The sequence below is a fragment of the Colossoma macropomum genome, unplaced genomic scaffold, assembly GCF_904425465.1.
Source record: "Colossoma macropomum unplaced genomic scaffold, Colossoma_macropomum, whole genome shotgun sequence".
Taxonomy (NCBI): domain Eukaryota; kingdom Metazoa; phylum Chordata; class Actinopteri; order Characiformes; family Serrasalmidae; genus Colossoma; species Colossoma macropomum.
The window spans coordinates 350,488-371,176 of NW_023495818.1; the positions used below are offsets into that span (position 1 = coordinate 350,488).

At 37.1% G+C, this 20,689-nt stretch overlaps 1 protein-coding gene across 1 annotated transcript in view; it reads right to left on the minus strand.

Moving 5' to 3' along the window:
• Nucleotides 1–20,689, minus strand: part of prkx (protein kinase X-linked) — a 57,758-nt gene that overhangs the window by 6,974 nt on the left and 30,095 nt on the right. Inside the window, exons 4-5 of the mRNA XM_036563559.1 lie at nucleotides 11,309–11,428; nucleotides 3,234–3,329 (exon numbers count right to left, since the gene is read on the minus strand). Coding sequence (XP_036419452.1) covers nucleotides 3,234–3,329; nucleotides 11,309–11,428 — 216 coding nt within the window. The remainder of the gene's footprint in view (nucleotides 1–3,233; nucleotides 3,330–11,308; nucleotides 11,429–20,689) is intronic.

Here is a 20,689-nt window from a genome sequence, read left to right on the forward strand (position 1 = left end):
AGAAACCATATATAAACTGAATCGAGAAATGCCACCACCTTCTCTGGGCCTGAGCTCATTTAAAATGGACTGAGGGGAAGTGGAAAAGTGTCCTGTGGTCTGACGAATCGACATTTGAATTTCTTTTTGGAAATTATGGACACTGTGTCATCCGGCTAAAGACCACTCAGCTTGTTATCAATGCACAGTTCAAAAGCCAGTATTCATGATGGTATAGGGGTGCATTAGTACACATCTGTGAAGGCACCATTAATGCTGAACGACATATACATGTTTTGGCAACATATGCTGCAATCCAGACAATGACTTTCTCAGGGAAGGTCTTGATTATTTCAGCAAGACAATGTCAAACCACATTCTGCATGTATTACAACAGCATCGCTCTGTGTTAAAAGAGTCCGGGCGCTAAACTGACCTGCCTGCAGTCCAGACCTGTCACCCACTGAAAACATCTGCCGCATTATAAAATTAAAAATAAGACAAAGGAGACCCTGAACTGATGAGCAGCTGAAATCTTATATCAAACAAAAATGGGAAAACATTTCACTTTCAAAACTACAGCAGTCAACTTTTTTGGAACGTGTTGTTCAATTCAAATTTGGCATATATTTTTCAAAAAACAATAACATTTCTCAGTTTCAACATTTGATTTGTTGTCTTTGTACGATTTTCAATGAAATATAGGGTTTAAATGATTTGCACATCATCGAAATTTGTTTTTATTTACATTTTGAACAGTGTCCCAACTTTTTTGGAAATTGGGCTGTACCCCATTTATAGAACATGGTTATAAAAAATTCCTCACACATCCTACGCCCAGTGCATTTAAATGAAATCTTTGCATGACTGTAGCAACAACAAAACAGGAGTAACAATAATGTTTCTGCAATATACTAGTGTTTCATGACAGCCGTGTAATTTATCTTGAAGGGTTTACATCTTGGAAAACCACATGTTCCTCGCTTCTGGGAAATAACAGCTTGACAATTTGGAAACACTCTTAAAGTTTCAACTAAACTGAGTGCAAAAATAGTTTTGAATTAATCGTGGTTGTGATGTCATGTGTTATGATGTAACAGCTTATGCAGTTTAGCTCCACCTTAAAGTGGAGATCAAATTAAAGTGGCATTATTGGCGTGGAAGGAGGAAACCTTCCTATCGGGAAGCAAATACATTTCCATAGAGTTTGCACTACACGGAGGCAGCGTTCTACCCACATGTCAGACTTAGCCACTTACATTCATGATTTATTGCTGCCTTCACAATTCAATTGCAAGTATTCCCATCTCTTGCCATATATTCAATTCTAAGGGCAACCATGTGCATCTTACTCTGTGTGCTGCCAACTAGCCTATTAGCATGTTGACTGCATTATAGGAGCCTCATATTTCCTTTGCTTATTATATTGTCAAGCTAATGTGCGCAGTGCCTCCAGGGCTTGCATTTGTAGTGACCTTAGCCTGCACTCTTGCTAGGCTCAGCACATGGAGCTGCCATGCAGATGCTAACCAGTTTCTCAGAGATAGCTTATCTAGTCTGTCTCTTCAAGCCTCTGCTGACATACAGCCCTGGTTTTACTGATATCTGGCCTACTTTTCACTGTCAAAGCCACAGATATGGTTCCAGTCAGAAAACTGCATTGTGCCCAAGGGTCTGAATCAGTTGAAGTGGCTTCATATGTCTCCAGTATGTGCTGACATGTGAATGTACAAGGCTCCCACAAACCAGGATATAATGCTGATGTGAATGGACTAGGAAGCTACAGCAGCCTCTTTCATGCTAGAACTGTGAAGCTGTTCTTCGGCACGACTGCCTGATTCTGGCCTGCAAGCCATAATGGTGGCAAAAAAGATTTTCATTTGGCTGACATGACAAGATTTATTTTGAAAGTGACATAAATTTCAGCTGATTCCACAGCAAGAACTCTTCTTTTCTTAACACTTCACCCATCACTCAGCTCACCTGATCAGCTGTGCCAAAATATTTTGGGCGCTCCTGTTGTACAGGACAGCATTTTACAAAGTCTCAGAAATTCCAAAGCAGGTTTTATGAGGAACTCATAAGTTTTGCTTTGACAGGAAAGTGGGACTCTTCCTGGCCTTATCTATATTACTTCTACTTGATAAATGTGTAATTTAGGAATAGTTTGGAAAAAAATTTAAATTTTCCCCAATTGTCCTTTTACTCCAAATGTTGTCGATCAGCCAAGACATGTCTGGTGTCTGATGTTTGCTTCTTAACTTTTGCTTTGGAGCTACGAGTCTAATGTAGATAACAAGTAATGGAAGCTTGTGTTTTAGTTATGAGCATCATTCTAACTGCATGCCTAAATCATCTCACACTTCAATATTTCAATCATGTTTCCATATATTTTTCCAAAGTTTAGTCTTAGAAGTTGGTTGTGTTTTCTGCTTCTCATGTTATCACAAATTGAGTAGAAGGATGGACAGAAACACCTGGACAGATTTTTTTCAGATCTGAAGTAAGAGTGGAGCTTGATTTTCTCCTCTCTCTCAAAGATGAAAGCTTTAAGTGCTGTTTATCTGATGGTGACAGTTTTCGTGGACGTTTTTCATTTTTTTGCCTTCTTTTGACTTTGCCCATCCTTCTCTTCTATATTCTATCTATGAAAAATTAATAATACATTATTGGAAATTAAATAAATGAAGGATGGTTTCTGACCTGTGCACAACACTGTGTATATAAAATGGACAAAAATACAGATGGTAAGACAAGGATCAAGCAGTATCTCCACAGGCTGTATGACCACATAAGCCTGAAGTATGGTGTTTTTAGTAGAAGGGTTGACTGTGCTGTGCTCTATGTGGGTCAGAGGGATTCGGGTTGTTAGGAAAAGAGGGAGTAATCAGCTGCATTCCTGCACTCTGCAGCTGTCTCTGGCCTGAGCTAATGGGTTCACATCGGCACAAGCCAGTTCATTACAGGCCATTTTGGTTTGCGTGTGTGGATGCTAACTTATTTGTCTGTGGACTACAGACCAGTTAGCTGTGTACAGGTCAGAAAAGCAAGCCCACCAACAAGCATGCATTAGCAGAGCGGGCAAAGGTGACTTGGTGTACTAATGTCTCTCAAAAACCAGCAATTATGGACTCTCAGGGAACCAGAGCTCAGCTTGATTAATAGACTTGTGTACTTTCTAAGCATATGTTTAATGGAGAGCTCATAATAAAAGGTTAATTAATTTGTCATTGCCTTGTTTGGCTCGAGCTTACTTTACGTAGAAATCCAGATGCCGTGGAAACTCCAGCTTTCCTGCCAGGATTTTCTGATAGATGCCAAAAGGGTTGTCATCGAAAAACGGTGGGTACCTAGCAGAGGAAAAAAAAATACAAACACTGCATTAAAGCGGGGCATTTTAATTACTTCTTCTGACTGATTAAATATATGTACATATATACATTTTAAGGCTTTTAAATAGGAACAGGAACACAGACACTACATCAAGGGACAAAAATGAGAAAAATAAGAACAAATCTAAAAAACACTGATGACGGGAAACCTAATAAATAAAGATATGCATTTTTATAAAAATATTTTTGCTGTCATTGAAAAATATTTGCAATTCTTGTGTCAAAGAGAAAAAGATCAGGAGGGAGTCTTTAGAAAGAATAATGTGGAGTTTGTCTTATTGGCAGGTCCACTGAATTTAATACATTTGTGCAAAATGATGAAATGTAACAGATGATGTGTCTCCGGTTGCTCAGTTACAGAATGGATCTTCCAAATAATAAAAACACTGGTGCCAGAATTCAGCTGGAACTGGTGTGTGTGTGTGTTTGTGTAGGAATGCATATCAGAGGAAGTACTTGTCACAGCATTTGTCACATTATTAAAATCATGATTCACCTTGTGTCAAACAATACACAAACACGAAAGAATGACAGTAATGTATGTTGCCAGTATGTGCCTGGTTATGTATTTGAATGCTGATACTCCAAGTATAATCTTAGTGTCAGTTTCAAAAGGGTAATGTGTCCTTAGTTTACCTGTCTGATTAAATAAAGGTAATGAACAAACAAGTGAACTGAACTGAATTTGAGTGAGTGTGTGTGTCTGTGCGTTAGCCGCCTAAACCCTAAAGGTCTGTATGTGGGTCTACACTTCAGTTATTCTGAAAACACTAGAAAAAAGCTAGAAAAGAGTCTTAGGATTTTTAGTAAATTCATAGAAATTACTGAACAATTCATTAAATTCAAGTAATTTAGAATAATTTATAGTCGCTACTCTGTAACACATAGCTGTTACTGAATAATTCATAGTGGCTACTGAATACATCATAGTAACAAGTCATAGCAACTACTAAATAATAGTAGTTAGTGAATAATTTATATCAGCTATTGAATAATTCATAGAGGCTACTGAATAAATAACCACTTAAAAATTACTAGTTACTAGTGAATCAATCCTAGCAGTTAGTGAATTATTCATAGTGGTTCCTAAATAATTAATAATAGCTACTGAGTAATTCATACTACCAACTGAACAATTTATGGTAGAAAGTAAATAATTCAAAGTAGCTAAAGAATAATTAACCTCACACATACATGCTCAAACGTTATAACAGACAGTCTGGCAAAAAACGCTGGTGAATATGCAAATGAAACGAAAACTTGTGAGATCTAAGTAGAGAGTAAAATGGATGAACTTGTTCAGAGCAAAAGTGCCAACATGCCAGATTGGCAATATTTTGCTTTCTAATCAGCGAGTGCAGAGAACCAGAGCCGTCTGTGCAGGATACAGTAATTATTATAAATAATTTAGTAATGTTAGATATAGTAAACATTACACTCAGGGAAAATGCAAGCTATAGAGAAAGGCTCTGTAACGCTCACGTGGCAGTAACTGTATTTGGATCATGATAATATCACGATAATTCTGCAGACAATATTTTTCCAGAATTATGTCTACAGTACATTTACATTATTATCCAGACTCAGCTGGTGATGTCCCAGGCTTCAAGTGTTACCTGTTTGAGTTTGCTCTGCTTCCTCTCATGTAATCCTGCACAGCGCCACTACAACGGACAAGGCAAAACTGGCCTCAGATCAGTGTCTGGCCTTTTGCACAAATAACCTCCGTTGCAAGGCTATTGTATGAAGTCACACAGCTGAGCAACAGTAATGGATTTAGCAGCAGCTGCTCGATCATACGGCACAAATGTGAATGCCAGAGAGAGAGGGAGACAAGAAAAGAGAGAGAGAAAGAGAGGGGTACAGCCATGTTGGATGCTGGCAACACATGGTAGAAACAGAAATGTTTTGAGTTATGCAACTAAAAAGTCTTTACATAACACTACAGGTGTCGCCAGACCTCCAGAGAGCATAAGTGAGAGAGGGAGTTTTTGTTGTATGTATTTTCATACTAATAATTCAAACTTAATATATACATATATTTTTTATTTTAACTGTTCTGCTGAATTAACTTTAATGTACTGTATGGCTTTGGTAACATAGATCTCTCACCCTGTCACACCATGTAAAGTATATTTGATTTGATTTGATTTGAGAGAGAGAGAGAGAGAGAGAGATAAAAGAAAAAGCATGAGGAAGAGACAGAGAAAGTGAGAGAGACAAGGTATGAGAGAGAGTCTAAGAAGACAGAGGACAGGAGAGAGACAAAAACAAAAAGAGAGAGAAGGAGCTTGAATAAGAGAGACACAGTGAGAAACAGAAACATGCCACCCTGCCTTCACTGCAGTGTCATTCTGGTTTCACTCCCAAAAGTCCCTTTTGTTGTCAAAGATGTGGGACAGCTTTGACCCTCGCTCTGCCCATCTGTCCGTCATTACAGAACAAAGGAGAGATGTTGCATTAGAGGGCTAATGAGTTCGTCATTGTTTCAAGTGCTGTCATCCGTGTCAAATTAATATTTCATATATTTTCAATATGTCATTGATGCGAAGCACCAAATGCTTTGTGCACCAACACTCTTGGGAGGCACCAAAATCTGCTTGAGTACTAAAGGCACCTCCTTGTGAAGAATCTACATCCTGCTAAATGTGAGTAAATTCCAAGCCTGGCGCAAGAAGTGATTGACTTCTAAAAACATTAAATACTTCCAAACCAAACTGCTGTGAGATGCTAATTTTAGGGCACAATTTCTATTTATTTGCTGAGTTTAATACATACAAAAAAATAGTTGCCATAACTTTTGCACAGGCTAAATTTTGTTTTATTTTTCCTCAATCTGTTAAATATTGCAATTGATTATTATTAATTAATTATGATTGTAAAATCTACAGTTAACAACTGACAAGCACATCAGTCAATAAAGCACTGTTTCACTAAAACTACTGAAGTCTGTTTCATTTCTGAACATTCAATTATAACAGACAACATTAACAGTTATAGTTTCTTAAAGTCAGTATTATTCCCAAAATGTTCAGATTAGCCCTAAGACATTTTGTTACTTTTTATTGTGTCATATTTCTCTTAATTTGTTTTCGCACTGTTACAGCAAATGTCCTTTAACATGGAATTGTGTAATATGAAAGAGACAGTCATGTTTCGTGAGACAGCACCTATGCTGACTCGCTTTAGAAGCGTTTTGTGAAAGCCTTCCCCTAACGACTGAAGGCTTAGGCACTCACTTAAACATGGCGAAGGTTCACAGTAACATGCAAAATGAGGCAGAGTGGCGACACAGCTTTGAGACAGGGCCAGAGGGAAAACGCAGTGTCCAACTGTGTCCTTCTCCAAACACTAAGGCAGAAACTTAAGCAGCGTATTGTGCTATTATACTTCCATAAGGGTGTAATAAGTCTGATGAAACATTGACTTGACACATCATGACATCTAGCCCAGACCAGCAGGTAAATGAAATTAAAAGAACAGCAGAATAGCTTTCTTCAAAAAGCTTTTTTCTTCCAGAGATTGTAAAACAATGTTGGTGTTATCTTGCGAAATGTGCTTTTAATATAAGACATAGCGCAAAAATGACCTTCTATAGGCTTCCACAGGGTAAAGAACAAGATCAAAACTGCATTTGGAAACTCTAAGGCAGTGATATAATGTTCTCCAGCAATCCCACTATTATTTCTAACCTACCATAATGAAGAACATATCACTTAGAGCTCGCCTAAGACTATTTTACTCTAGTGCAGATGTTTGAGTTCAATTTATTTATAGATACATAAATAAATATAGGTAATTATTATAGGTACACTAAGCAAGAACCAGAATACTAGCTACCAAGCTGATAGGTAATTAACGATTTTATGTGTAAAGTTTTTAGTACATAGAAATTATTCAGATTTCATTTTGAACTTTAAACTAGTTGCAGATAATACACCATGGAAACATAGGAAAGGTCATTTTTATCATCATTCTTGCTTTAGAAAAACGTCTCATAAAAAAAAAAAACGGACAAAAACTGTAAATTAACACTGGAAAAAATCCACTTTTGGTGGAAAAATACTGAACTTTAATCGGACTGTACAAGGTCTGCGCTAGGAAACACATTTTTGCCATCATTGCAATATTAACTTCTGCAAAAAACACATTGCAAAAGGCTATGATAACAGTGAATCAAATTACATCATGCATATGCTGCGTCAGAGCAACATACATAGATTAGACGGCATGTATGTCAGGTACCTGAATGGGGAATTGAACCCCAGTCGTGCGAGATGGTGGGACTATCCACTATGTTATTCACCTTCATGTTTTGAATTAGTCCAAGGTATTGCATAAAATGCTAGAATTCATCATATCTCATAAGGTTATTGCAATATGCTACATTTTATGCTGCGTTTATATGACAATGGCAAACAGGATAATCCATCTTTTTCTTTCCTTGTACAATAAAACCCTCATTTCAATGAAAACACCATCAGAAAGATGAGCGTGTGTTCAGAACAGCTTTTACAGTAAAATAGTGGCTAACACCAACAACACACAGGCAGGCACTATGACAACGTTTACACGAATGTATACCACTGTCAGTTGCATACACCAACCTGTGAATGCAGCATTATGTCCACATCATGCTTCCCTAGACTGCAGTGGACTGCAGTACTGTATCAAATCAAGCTTTCAGCACTAAGCAGAACTCATACGTCATACATACGTCATCTTTACTGACAAGCCATACGTCATACTTACTATCAGTCCACCCGTTGGAACCCAGATGTTGGATGGTCATAAAGAACTGAGCAAAATGAGTGCTAGTTGACATTCTGGAGGCTGTCCTGGACAGATCAGACTCAGATGCAGACTTTACACAGCTAGACTCTGGAGCTAATCAGTGGAGTTTCCATAGCAAGGCCTTGGTCTGGAGACTTCAATTTCCTTCAGAGTTCAAAGAGGAAGCAATGCCCATCTGCTTTTACAGTGAGGGGATTACATTAGCTCTAGTCTTGGCTAGCTTGGAGTCATCTACAGACATATACACGCACACTGCAACATCCTCATCCTACTCACACACTCACATGCAACCTCCTGAATGATTGCTAAGAGCAAAAATATACACATTTGAAAAAGATCAGTGAAAAAAAAAATCAATGGAAAAATAAAAGAATATAATGAGCTTACTGCAAAATAGGCTGGCATATAATCAGCAAGTTGTTACTCTGCGGTTCATGAAGATACTGTAGGGCTGTCACAACAAAATTTGAGCTTGATAATAATATTGAGAGTAGAATTGCAATGATCAATACCAACAGATACCACAACAAAAAAATGAACAGCTTAGTTAACATGCATGATTTTATAATTTATTCTTTTTATCAGCAAATACTTTTCAAATATTAATTAAATCAAATATGCAGCTAAGTATTTTAAACATAACCTCATTCACGATCTGAAGGGAATATTGACAGTGAGATGATGAAATGCAATACAACCTAACATTCACCACACCATGGAGCATAAACAAAATGGGTTTTGCCTTGCACTGATTGCTTCAGCAATTGAATTATGCAGAAATTTCCCTTGAATGTAGACTAAATACAATGTGAACCTGGTACTAGCTTATTTAAATGAAACTTTGAAACTTAGTTATTGAACTGTTTGCCAGATTTTAATGTCTCTAACTCTAATACACCAGTTGTTGTTGTTTACAGACTCTCTGTAATTCGTCTTTTTAATGGTACACGCAATATCATATTATCATATCATCCACTTCTAATGTTAAATCATGCCTAGACAGATCAAACTAGGAAACTACATATTTTTCCCCTACAAAGCTCTTGCTACATTTCTATGCAAGACCTCTGACAAAGCAGGCATGAAGCACTGGAGCTCTATAAGCCACACAGGCCTGAAGGAGGCTATAGTGCATGTGTGCAAGGAGGGAAAGGGGAGGTAACGTGTGTGTGTGTGTGTGTGTGTGTGTGTGTGTGTGTGTGTGTGTGTCTTCCAAGGGACTGGAAAAAAAGCAGAGGGCCAAGAGCGGGTCTCTCTCTCTCTTAGGACTGAACACTTCTAAAGTGGTGAAGAGCGAGGGTGGGTCACTTTTTCCACTACGCAGTCGTCTATGAGAAACTGTATGGCACATTTAGAGCAGAAAAAGGGCAGGTAATGGATAAGTACATAAGAATCTGAAGTTACTTCTGCACAGACATTTTGTCTTCATAAAAAATCTAGTAACTATTTTATTATTTTTTAAAACCTCTTGAAAAATGACTGCTGCCTACATTATGTAAACTATTCATGACAAACGGACCAACAGAAACTATCCAAACCTGCCTGTAATAAAGTTTTGTTACACTAAAAAGCCATAGTGTAATTCAACATTAATTATAACTCACAGCTCATGGAAGCAATCGGGGAAATTCTTTTAAATGTGTGGACTACAAATTCTTAATCAATACCATATGTGTGTTTGTAAGTGGAAGAGGAGATATTTTACTATTATTTGAATTTTCCTAAAAGTTACACATTCTACATACAGCCCTGTTTTGCAGAAAAAAATAAAGTTGAATGTGTCAATACAGAATACAAATCAGATGTAAATCTAGCTGTCATTATGTAACTATGTAATTAATATGTAAATACAACTATAAGTAAGTATGTAATATGAACTGAACTACTAACTAAATGACAATAACGACTCTAAACCTAATTGCTGTCAGATTTGCCATGTGTACAGTCTTCTTTGCATAAAAATCGTTCCTTTTTTTTGGCATGTTTTGTCATTCGTTGACATAGAAACATCTCAATAAAGGAGGCATACTGAATGTAAATATAATTCACATACACAACTGCATACATAACTAACCATATAATAGTGTAATTACATTTAAATATGAAAACTGACAGTAAAAACTTCTAGAGGTTAAAATTCATAGCTTTTTTCCTCTCCTCCTATAAAGTTACCCTCTCTCAGGTTTTGTTATGACAGCAACAAAATATTTTTGTAAATGTTCTGTATAAATCAGCACAACTGCAAAATCAATACCTACACCTTTTTGTTACATATAGTTTCACTCACACAATAAGCAATGTGCCAGAAGCATCAAGTCCTCCAATGGCATAGTAAGAAATAATAGCACATTACAAAGTATGTATAATCGATATTAAGCAACCTTCATGGAGAGAAAACCTCAGCTTACAAAACGTGCAAGTCATTTTTGTGTGGTTTGCTACGCTGTTATATTTGGACGCAGAATACCGCTATATTTTCTGAACAAACTATTTGATGTCAAGAAAAGTGTAGTTCTTTTAAGTAATGGGATAATTGCCAGGTAGTTTCTCTTTATAATAGCACATTGAAGCTTCTCAAAACAGAGAAAACAGTAGCACTGCTGGGCTAGCCAGCTGAACAATCAGAAATGAAAGCTTGTACTGTGCCGATGGGTACTCCCTGTGGAAAGTTACTGGTGTATTTAGGGGTCAAGTTAGAAACAACAACAAGAAGTTTGTGCTGAATCAGACGATATAAATCACTTGTGTATTGGATCACTACTTTACAGCTGAAAATAACAAATACCACTTCAAGGCTTTGTCCTTAAATAGTTAACTAACAATACATTTTGCAGCTCTACAGCAGACCACAGCTGTCTTAACTGTTTTCCAGTCTGCCCAGTTCCAGATGAGTGCTGCCCTCTAGTGCCAAAACACTTGTAGCTCATCCCCTTTCTGTGTTACCTTTCAGACTAGCTACTGTAAATGTGAACAGTTATATGAATTGAACCACTGCAGCAAATTCTGTCTGCATGCCACATTGCTTTAGATGCAGATTCAACTGCTCCAGAGCTGCTTTCACTTTCAAGGTATTACTTCAAGCTGAGGCTAAACAAGGTTTCACAGAGGAAAATCCCAAATGACAGTGCAATTGAATGTCTTACCCAGCAAGCATCTCAAAGATGAGGACCCCCAGAGCCCACCAGTCCACAGCCCGACCATGACCTTTACTCTGGATGACCTCTGGAGCCAAGTACTCAGGAGTACCACAGAGTGTCCATGTCCTGGAGACAGATAAAAAGAGGAGGACAGAACATTGACTCAAGTTATTGTAATATTTTGGTATTCTGTACGCAGATCTGAAATTAATTATGAAAATGTAATGCTCAAGTGAAACTGTTTTCTTGTAGCAAGAACCAAGAACAGACCTTATCATAATAAATGTCCTATTAAATAATTACAGTGATTAATATTATTCAAATTCTTTATTTAACCATTATTTTAATGCTTCATTCTTTGTGTTACTCGAAAAGCAAAACCACACATAAACACTGTATGATGACAGCAGTTCGCTATTTAGGACAGCTTTGGCCAAACTTGGGTAAGACAACTTAAAATGTATCAGTTTTTGACATATCTAGACTCTCAAAGAGCGTTATCTTGAAATAAGTATCAAACTATATTGCTTTTAGAATATAAAAGTTTCATCATATCTCTTTACTGCTATACATTAGAGGTGGGCAATTTGATGATATTTTATTGCTGTCCTGATAAATGTCATTGTTATCATGACTAATTTTATTATGAGAAACAACAAGCATTTATGAGAATGGATTTAGTGCAATGGGTGAAAAGATTAATAAAAACCACTGCATTTATATAGTTGGACAGCAGTTTTTAAATGTGCATAGTGAAAAAATATCATGATATACTATTTTTACTATTTTCCATATCACCCACACCTACCATGCATAACAAATAAGAGCAATGTACTTTACAGTCTCGTATGTTGCAAAATTTAAGCTAACGTTACTTTCTATTTTGATGCCAGTGTGGTGACTGTAGTGTTCTGTTCATAAGGCTACATAACACCTACATATGCTTGCCATGACAACTGACATAACCCTACACAAATGTTTATAAATGCTTATTCCAATTTGGCAATTTTAATCAGAGTTAACTAAAATAGCCTTTATGACACAATGTCTATTGGAATAAGTATTTATAAACATTTATGCAGGGTTATGTCAGCTGTCATGACAAGCTCACGCAGGTGTCATGTAGCCTTTTGAACAGTATCCTACAGTAAAGTGTTACCAAACTGTTGTCACAAAGGTTTTGTTAATTTTGATAGAAAGGGGGGAAGGCTTGAGCATCCCATCCCTATTCTACACCGTGGTAAGTCATTATCAGCGTAGTGGTATGGACTTTTTCCGAGGTCTTGCCTGCTCGCCATGGGCATTAGAAAGCGCACTGAAATTGCTGTGATATTCGGCAGTGCAATACAAATGCGGCAGATGGAGGTAAGGTTGAAAGATGCTTTGATATTCCTTTAGGGTTGCTTTAAATGCTACTGCTGACTGAAGGTAAATTCTTGGATAGATTGTAGGGCAGAAGAGATATTTGATATGGATATATAATACAGATTTCATAAACAGTAGCTGGGTGGTTTCCATATAACATTAATGGGTGAAAAGTTCACTATGTGTTTATGTAGATCCACCTACATTCCAGAAATTTCAAATGCAGCTTGAACATAAGCTTCTCAATCACACCGCATGCCCTTATCCAGATTTCAACTTGGCTCAAGATTACAGATCGCTTACCTGCTGCTCATTTGCCACAGTACTCTGCTTCAACAGCTTAATTACTGTTTACCTCCACACAAGCATTCTCACAGAACCCTATCACACGATCCCGTCAGTAGGAGTGACAGTGAAGGAGACTGTAATTCCATTAAAGCACAAAAACAAGGTGACAGCCCCTGCGCCCTGCTAACTACCACCGTGCTATCTATCGGTGTTTATCTCGTCTGAAGTGGTAACTGCAAGAATGTCACAACATTCTGAAGACTGTGCTGTGGTTCCATGGATCTGTTAAAGTGGAACAGGGCCTGCTAGGAGAAATATACAGCAATTTTAACAAAATATTATTCCTGATTTGCTCTTTCTGACAAATGATTTTCCAGAATCAGCCAATGAGTATAAATGAGTATTAGTTACATATCTGATTTGAGCAGATACCAGATCCTTCATATTGTCATGCTGACATCACACAATTATATCTTTTTTTGTTTGTTTGCTGAGCGATGTGAGGAGAGGAAGGAGAATCCTGTCCCTCCAGAATGAGCAAGGCCAACCAAGCTCTCTTGGACTCCCAGCCATTGATGGCTGCGCAATCGCCTGCTTTTTATGCGGTTTGCAACCATTACAACTCATATCACATCCTTCTTCCTTGGTGGGGTTATTGGCAGGTTGCAATGCAACTGTAGAGAATGTATTTAGAAAGAAATATTTTTTGACTGACTCATGCAGACAGATTGTTCTCCAACAATCAGATTTCTTATATCAGGGATATCTAAAACTGGTCCTAGTGAACTACCCTCCTGAAGAGTTAGCTTCAACACACCTAGTTCTAATACTCAAACGCTCCTGAAGACCTAGACTAATAATAATAATAATAATAATAATAATATAATAATAATTATTATTATTATTATTATTATAAAAAACAACTTTATTTATATAGCACTTTAGCAACCTCAAGAATACCAGCACTGATATCTCTTCATCTCAATATGGAAAGGCGTATCATTTTATCTTTGTCATTGTTACCAAGATTGAAACTCAAGGATACGTCCAGAAATATGTCCGCCAAAAAAACAATATGGGAGTCCAAGCTGAACAAAAGATTTTTTTCTTCTGCAGGGTGATGCAACGATGGACAGCTAAAAATAATTCTAAACAAAAACATAGATCAGCCATGCTGTCTGGAGACATTGACAGCTTGCTAACATAGTTGTAGTACTGCATGTTGGAATATAAATGTTTATGCACAGATAATGTCATCAGTTAACATACACTTTAGCAACATTCATCCTAGTACACACTACCTCTCTTAGGTCAGTTAGTATCACTACTATATTGTAAGAATGTGAAATGTCAGAATAATGCTAGAGACAATGATTTATTTCAGCTTTTATTTCTTTCATTACATTCTCAGTGGCTCAGAAGTTTATGTACACATTGTTAGTATTTGGTGGCATCACCTTTAAATTGTTTAACTTGGGTCAAACGGGTAGCCCTCAAACTTCTCACTATAAGTTGCTGGAATTTTGGCCCATTCCTCCTGACAGGTCTGTATGCGTCCTTGCTCACACACACTTTTTCAGTTCTGCCTATGCATTTTTTATGAGATTGAAGTCAGGGCTTTGTGATGGCCACTTCTTTACCTTCACTTTGTTGTCCTTTGTTGTACTTTGGAAGTATGCTTTGGGTCATTGTCCATTTAGAAAACCCATTTGCACCTAAGCTTTAACTTCCTGGCTGATATCTTGAGATGTTGCTTCAATATCTCCACATAATTTTCCTTCCTCATAATGCCATCTATTTTGTGAAGTGCCCCAGTCCCTCCTGCAGCAAAGCACCCCCACAACATGATGCTGCCACCCCATGCTTCCCAGCTGGGATAGTGTTCTTTGGCTTGCAAGCCTCCCACTTTTTCTTCCATATATAAAGATGATCATCATGGCCAAATGGTTCCATTTTTGTTTCATCAGTCCAGAGGGCATTTTCTCCAGAAAGTAAGATCTTTGTCCCCATGTGCAGCTGCAAACTGTAACCTGTTTTTTTAATTGCAGTTTTGGAGCAGTGGCTTCTTCCTTGCTTAGCAGCCTTTCATGTCATGCAGATACAGGACATGTTTTACTGTTGATATAGATACTTTTGTACCTGTTTCCTCCAGCATCTTCACAAGGTCGTTTGTTTTGTATTTTTCGCACCAAAGTTTTCTTTCGATTTTCCCATGAGGTCAAGCAAAGAGGCAAGTAGGCCTTGAAGGTAGACCCTTAAAATACTGCCACAGGTACACCTCCGCTTAACTCAAATGATGTCAATTACCCTGTCAGAAGCTTCTAAAGCCATGGTATCATTTTCTGGAATTTTCCAAGCTATTTAAAGGCACAGTCAACTTGGTGTATGTAAACTTCTAACCCACTGGAATTTTGATATAGTGATATATTGATTATACGTGCATAATCTGTTTGTAAACATTTGATGGATGATTGCTTGTGTCATGTACAAAGTTGATTTCCTAAACAGCTTGCTAAAACTACAGTTTGTTGACATGGAATATGTAGAGGGAATAAATATGAGTTTTAATGACTTAAACAAGTGTATGTATCCTCATGACTTCAATTGTTGGTTTGCGTCAGTAATTACTTGTTTATGTAGTTGTTATGTAAGCCTCACTGCCCCACAGTAGGGTGTTACTGCAACATCTTTGACTCAACTATTCCCTTAAAGTAAATGACTGAGTTCAGGAAGGACACAATACAAGAAGCTTCACATTTCCATCCTGCCTCCAACCACCTTCTGTTACACGTGAAATGTACGTCCAGCTTTAGAGTCAAAGTCAAGTGCCTCTGGTTACACGAGGGGGCCGTGGAACAGGGATAGGTAAAGTGATAGCACTCCGCTAGCTTGAGAAGTCTGAAGGCAGATCGATCTGCGTGTGTGGCGACCCATGGGGAGATCAGATGACCTGTCTTATAGTATAGCAGAGCGTACGGGGATTCTTTGTACACAGCTACATGCACAATTCAGTCGAGGATTAAGATGCCGGGAAACACAATGAGGCTATCACGATTCTGCTTCACAGACAAGATCCTTCTTGCTTTGTTTACAGCTCACAAACTATACATGGTGTAGTTCTGAATCGTCGTAACCGAACCAAGATTTTTACGCTATTGATTGTTTGAGACATCTTCTATCAGGTTTCAGGAGCAGGCAGCTAAAGCATCAGTGCAAAGTAATTTCTCATTTGAATCTTAGTGTGTTACTCACGTTGGTCATCGTGATAAAAAAAAATACATAACTACTATAAAACAAATAAAAGAAAAAACCCTAGTTTTCTCATCTCATTACTTTTTCTGCTACAAAATGCTTATAACTGCAGTTCTACAATTTTTAAGAAACAAAGTTTGCTCTTTATTTTCTATTAAATAGTTCTCTGTGCTCACTGATTGTGAAGAGTATAAACTGGATAACACCTTATTCGGACTTTTGGATGATGTGGCTTATACTGTCATTTATTCCTCTGTGATGAAAAGGTCACGTTGATTTCACATGCCAATGATTTCTGCTCTCACTGGCTGTCTCGGTAGAATGGATGAGATAAGGTGTGTAGCCACAGTACCATGTTGGAGAGCTCAATAATGGCTTGTTACTGCACAGCGATGTTTAATGCAGAAACTAGAGTCAATTGCTTTGAAAGCAGGTTTGTTTTCCCATTTTACCACTGCTAAAATGATGCTGATTTCTACTAGCCTGGTTATGGGATTTGAATGGTATGTTAGCATCAAACAAATAATGCTTAATGTTTGCATTTTATAATGGATGAATGAACCGGCAGATAGATGAGCTAGCTTGATAGGACAGTTATGTTTTCTAGGTTAGCTTTTGTTTGGTTGTTAGCTTTCTCTATAAGCTTCTTTAATCATGTGGGGGATGCAGTTTAGTTTCAGCTGCGTGTGCGGGACAACCCACATCAGCCTTGTGACTGATGAGAATACTACTTAGGTATGTGTGAACCAATTTCCCAATTTATATACTGAAAGGAGATTTTGGCAAAATCTATTGGCCATTTGGTGGGCAATGAGAAGGTATTCACATGACTAAAACCCCTAAAATCCCAGGTATATTACACACTAAGACTTATTCAGTAGCTACAGAGACTTCAATGCAAACTAGCTGAGCTATATATGAGGTTATAGAATTGTATAATAAAACTCTGGGCCTGCCAGCGGGCCCTGGCCATTTAAGGGGCTAACTAATGAGGAAAGAATATGGTCTAATTAACCCACAGAAAGCCAGTTAACATCAGTGTAAGAGTCTGCTGAATCAGTCAACAACACAAAATGCAATTTGACATTACTGTTTTACACTGCTCTGTTCATCAGAGACATTCTCGGAGCAGATTTAGTGAAAGCGGCACTAATTACCAACAGTCTACTGACACTTTGCGCCTACAAGGCTTGCCAATTTAGCGAGCTATCAGACGCAACATATGAGTAGCAAAATATAAGTAGCTCACTTACTTTTTTGTACAAAAGCCCAGAGATAGGAGAAAAAGAGTTTTTAAACCTTCTCTGTTTCAGGTTTAAATTTTGACTCATTAGATTAAAATAATGACATACACACATACATATATACATATATACATATATGATTATTAAGACAAAACCTGCTCTTTGGTAGTGTTGCAAAATACACCCAAAGTATTAGGAAGAAGCTGTTTAAAGCATTATATTTCTAAAAATGTTTCATTTGTTTTTGATTTCCTTCAAAAAATTAAGAATAATGTGAGCATGGAAGGTGTTTACAAGTGTTTTTTTTTAACACGTGTCAGAAAAACTGTCTTTTCTTCTGACCATAAATGATGGCATCCATGTTAGTGTAAAAAATAAGATGGCTTGTCATGTGTCACCTTTCACGAGGTAACCAATCAAAAAAGAAAATGAGTAAAATTGAACTGTAGAGTGATCACTTGGCTGTATGGTTACTTATGTGTTTTACTCACATACTTGTTTTAAAAACATTCAACTCAAAGATAATTAATTGTTTTTTTAATGCAGATGTACCATCCGCTATATTATCACCCAAAGTGGTTTAAAAAATTGGACGAGTACCCTTCACCACTGTAGCTGGGTGAGTAGTTTAATTCTGAAGTTTGATGCTGTGGCTCTTTGCTTGTTGTTGTTCAAGACACTTGCTAATGTTCACATTGGCTGAAAGCACACGGAGCCCACAAAATCCACTTTCTGACATAAGATATAATGTCATTTTGGGCAGAATAAAAGTTGCCATCTGAACGTAGCCTTTCACAGTCACAGTATTTACGATCAATCTTGGCAAATCAGAGTAGGTGCAGGTGAAGTCTGGCTAAAAATCAAATGTACCCAATTTGTCTTGGTGGAAAACTAAAGAAGCAATCCAAACCAGACACCAAACATGTCTTGCATTGTAGAAAACTTGTCAATTCAACCTAAAAAATTACTTCATGTGGTAACAAAAAAAATTAACTCATTTTATTCAACCTAAATAAATACTCTGAATGAGTGATTCTTTCAATCAATGTAATTTTAGTTCAACTGCTTGTCACTACATGAAGTATTTTTTTTTTTGGTTGATCTGACGAGCCACTTTTTACAGCGTGGTTTGGCTTCACCAAACCATCACTTCAAATTGTGCTCTGTTCTGCAGGCCGAGCTTGCAATAGCCCTTGAGTTTTGTTTTTGCTGTGTTCCAGAGACGTTTGCTTTTGCTACAAGAAGCACTCGCGTAGTTGCCTTGGTGACAGTAATTTGGCATGCAGAGGGATGGTCTGCTGGGAAAGATTTGCCCCTTTTTCTCTCACACACACACTTTTAGATCAATCTGCTACTTTTATTTCTGCTCTTTGTAACTGGCTCGATTAGTCAGTCAGTCATGTTTTGGGGATGTCTCCAAAATAAACTCCAGACTAATAGCTTTGTTGTTTTTCCTATTAACTCTAATCGGTTCACCCCTTATCAAAATGTGCATGTCAATGTTTATTTTTGTTCAGCGGGCATCTTTGAAAGGTGCTATTATTATGATCCCAAATATAGAACGCTGCACTCTGACTAAAAGAAGACACTTCAAAAGATTAGGAGCTTAAAAGGACTAAATTAAGCAAAAATACAGTTATGATAGTAACTTAGACATTAGAAGAGAAACATGAGAAAGATATAGAGTCTTCACATAAGGATGTAACAATTCCAATATTGTAATTAAAAAGGTAAAATTAATGTTCAAAATATGGAAAACTAAGACTAAATTGCCAATATACAATATACAGTCTCTTTTGAGGGTCTCTCATTGACTGTCGTGGGAACAGCGGTGATCTGAAAGCATCCTATCTCAGCACTGTTTTTTAGTATTTCTCTGTGGAATCAAACCATTTTAAACCTAAAATATCACAAAATCTAATAGAAACTTGACCCCAGAATGAAAAATCACTTTGAAACTGTAAATATACAGCACAAAAGTTTAAGGCACCTGAGAAAATTTAGACTTAAAATGCTATGTATCTGGTCAGTATGTGTTTATTTCTTCATACAACACCACAAATACTATACAAATACTATTAATACAGTAAGTAGTGGCTTTATGTATGTGTTCTTTTATCCATTTCCAGACCTCCTTGTGGCAGTCCAGCATTAACTGTAGTTATCATCCAATACCTCATGTGGCAAATCAGTATTTAATGGTATGACAGAATTTAAGAAAACTATGAGATAGCTGGGCATCGAGGAGAAATCTGGAACCAAACTTTGTTCTTCAAACTAGCTCATAACATCTCAACTACATTTTTGAAAATAAAATAAAACATATAAAACCCTTGTTACTTTTTACTGTATTTATGTTTATTGGCTTTTATTGAAATAATATAGCATAATTTTACAAGCAAATACACACTTATTGCAAAGACAATAGCTTTAAATTATGTGTTAAGGTGCCTAAGACTTTTGCACAGTGCTGCATACGGTTGCTCCACTACCTTCCCCGCAGTTGCTCCTCTCTACAAAGCCTGACTCGTAAATAAAAGAACAAACAAAAAGTTGTAAAGAACTAAAAGCAAAACAGCAAACTACACATGTATTTGTGAAGTCTCACATTTTAAAACAGGTAAAGTGCCAAAATGTGCCAAAAGCAATACTACAGATGAATCATTTTTGGTTCCTTGAAGAACCTTCTAGATGGGTCTTTAAAAAAAGTTGAAACAACTTTATTGAAAGGTTGTTTAGGGAAACAAAGGTAGTTCCTCCAGGTCATCACTTTAAAGTTCCTTTTGAACGTCTATGTTTAAGTCTGTAAAAGGAGGAGTGAAAGTGCTTCTCTAGGATCTGATCCAAGTCTATTTGATCCACTGTTTATAACATTACAGTCTGCAGAACAGGGGGTCCTAAGAAGGTAGAATTTATCAGTTAGTCGTATAACTTAAACTTAAAGTCAAGCCCTGTCCATTAAGAGAAGAAATACGGGTCATTTCTGTTAGACAGTCTTCAGTTTGAGCTTTAAGGACACATTTACATACACTGTTCTTATATTTTATTCTTTTCCCTGAACTTCAAAGTAAAGTTGTGTAGTTGTATGTACTAAGAACAGTCACAACTAATTTTTACATGACTAATACAGTGGCAAATTAATTCAAATATAAAAGAACTTTGGTTTTGGTTTTCATGTCCTGAATTTTGGTTTTGGTTTCAGTCAAGAAATTTTCATTTTCTGAGCATCTATTTCAAA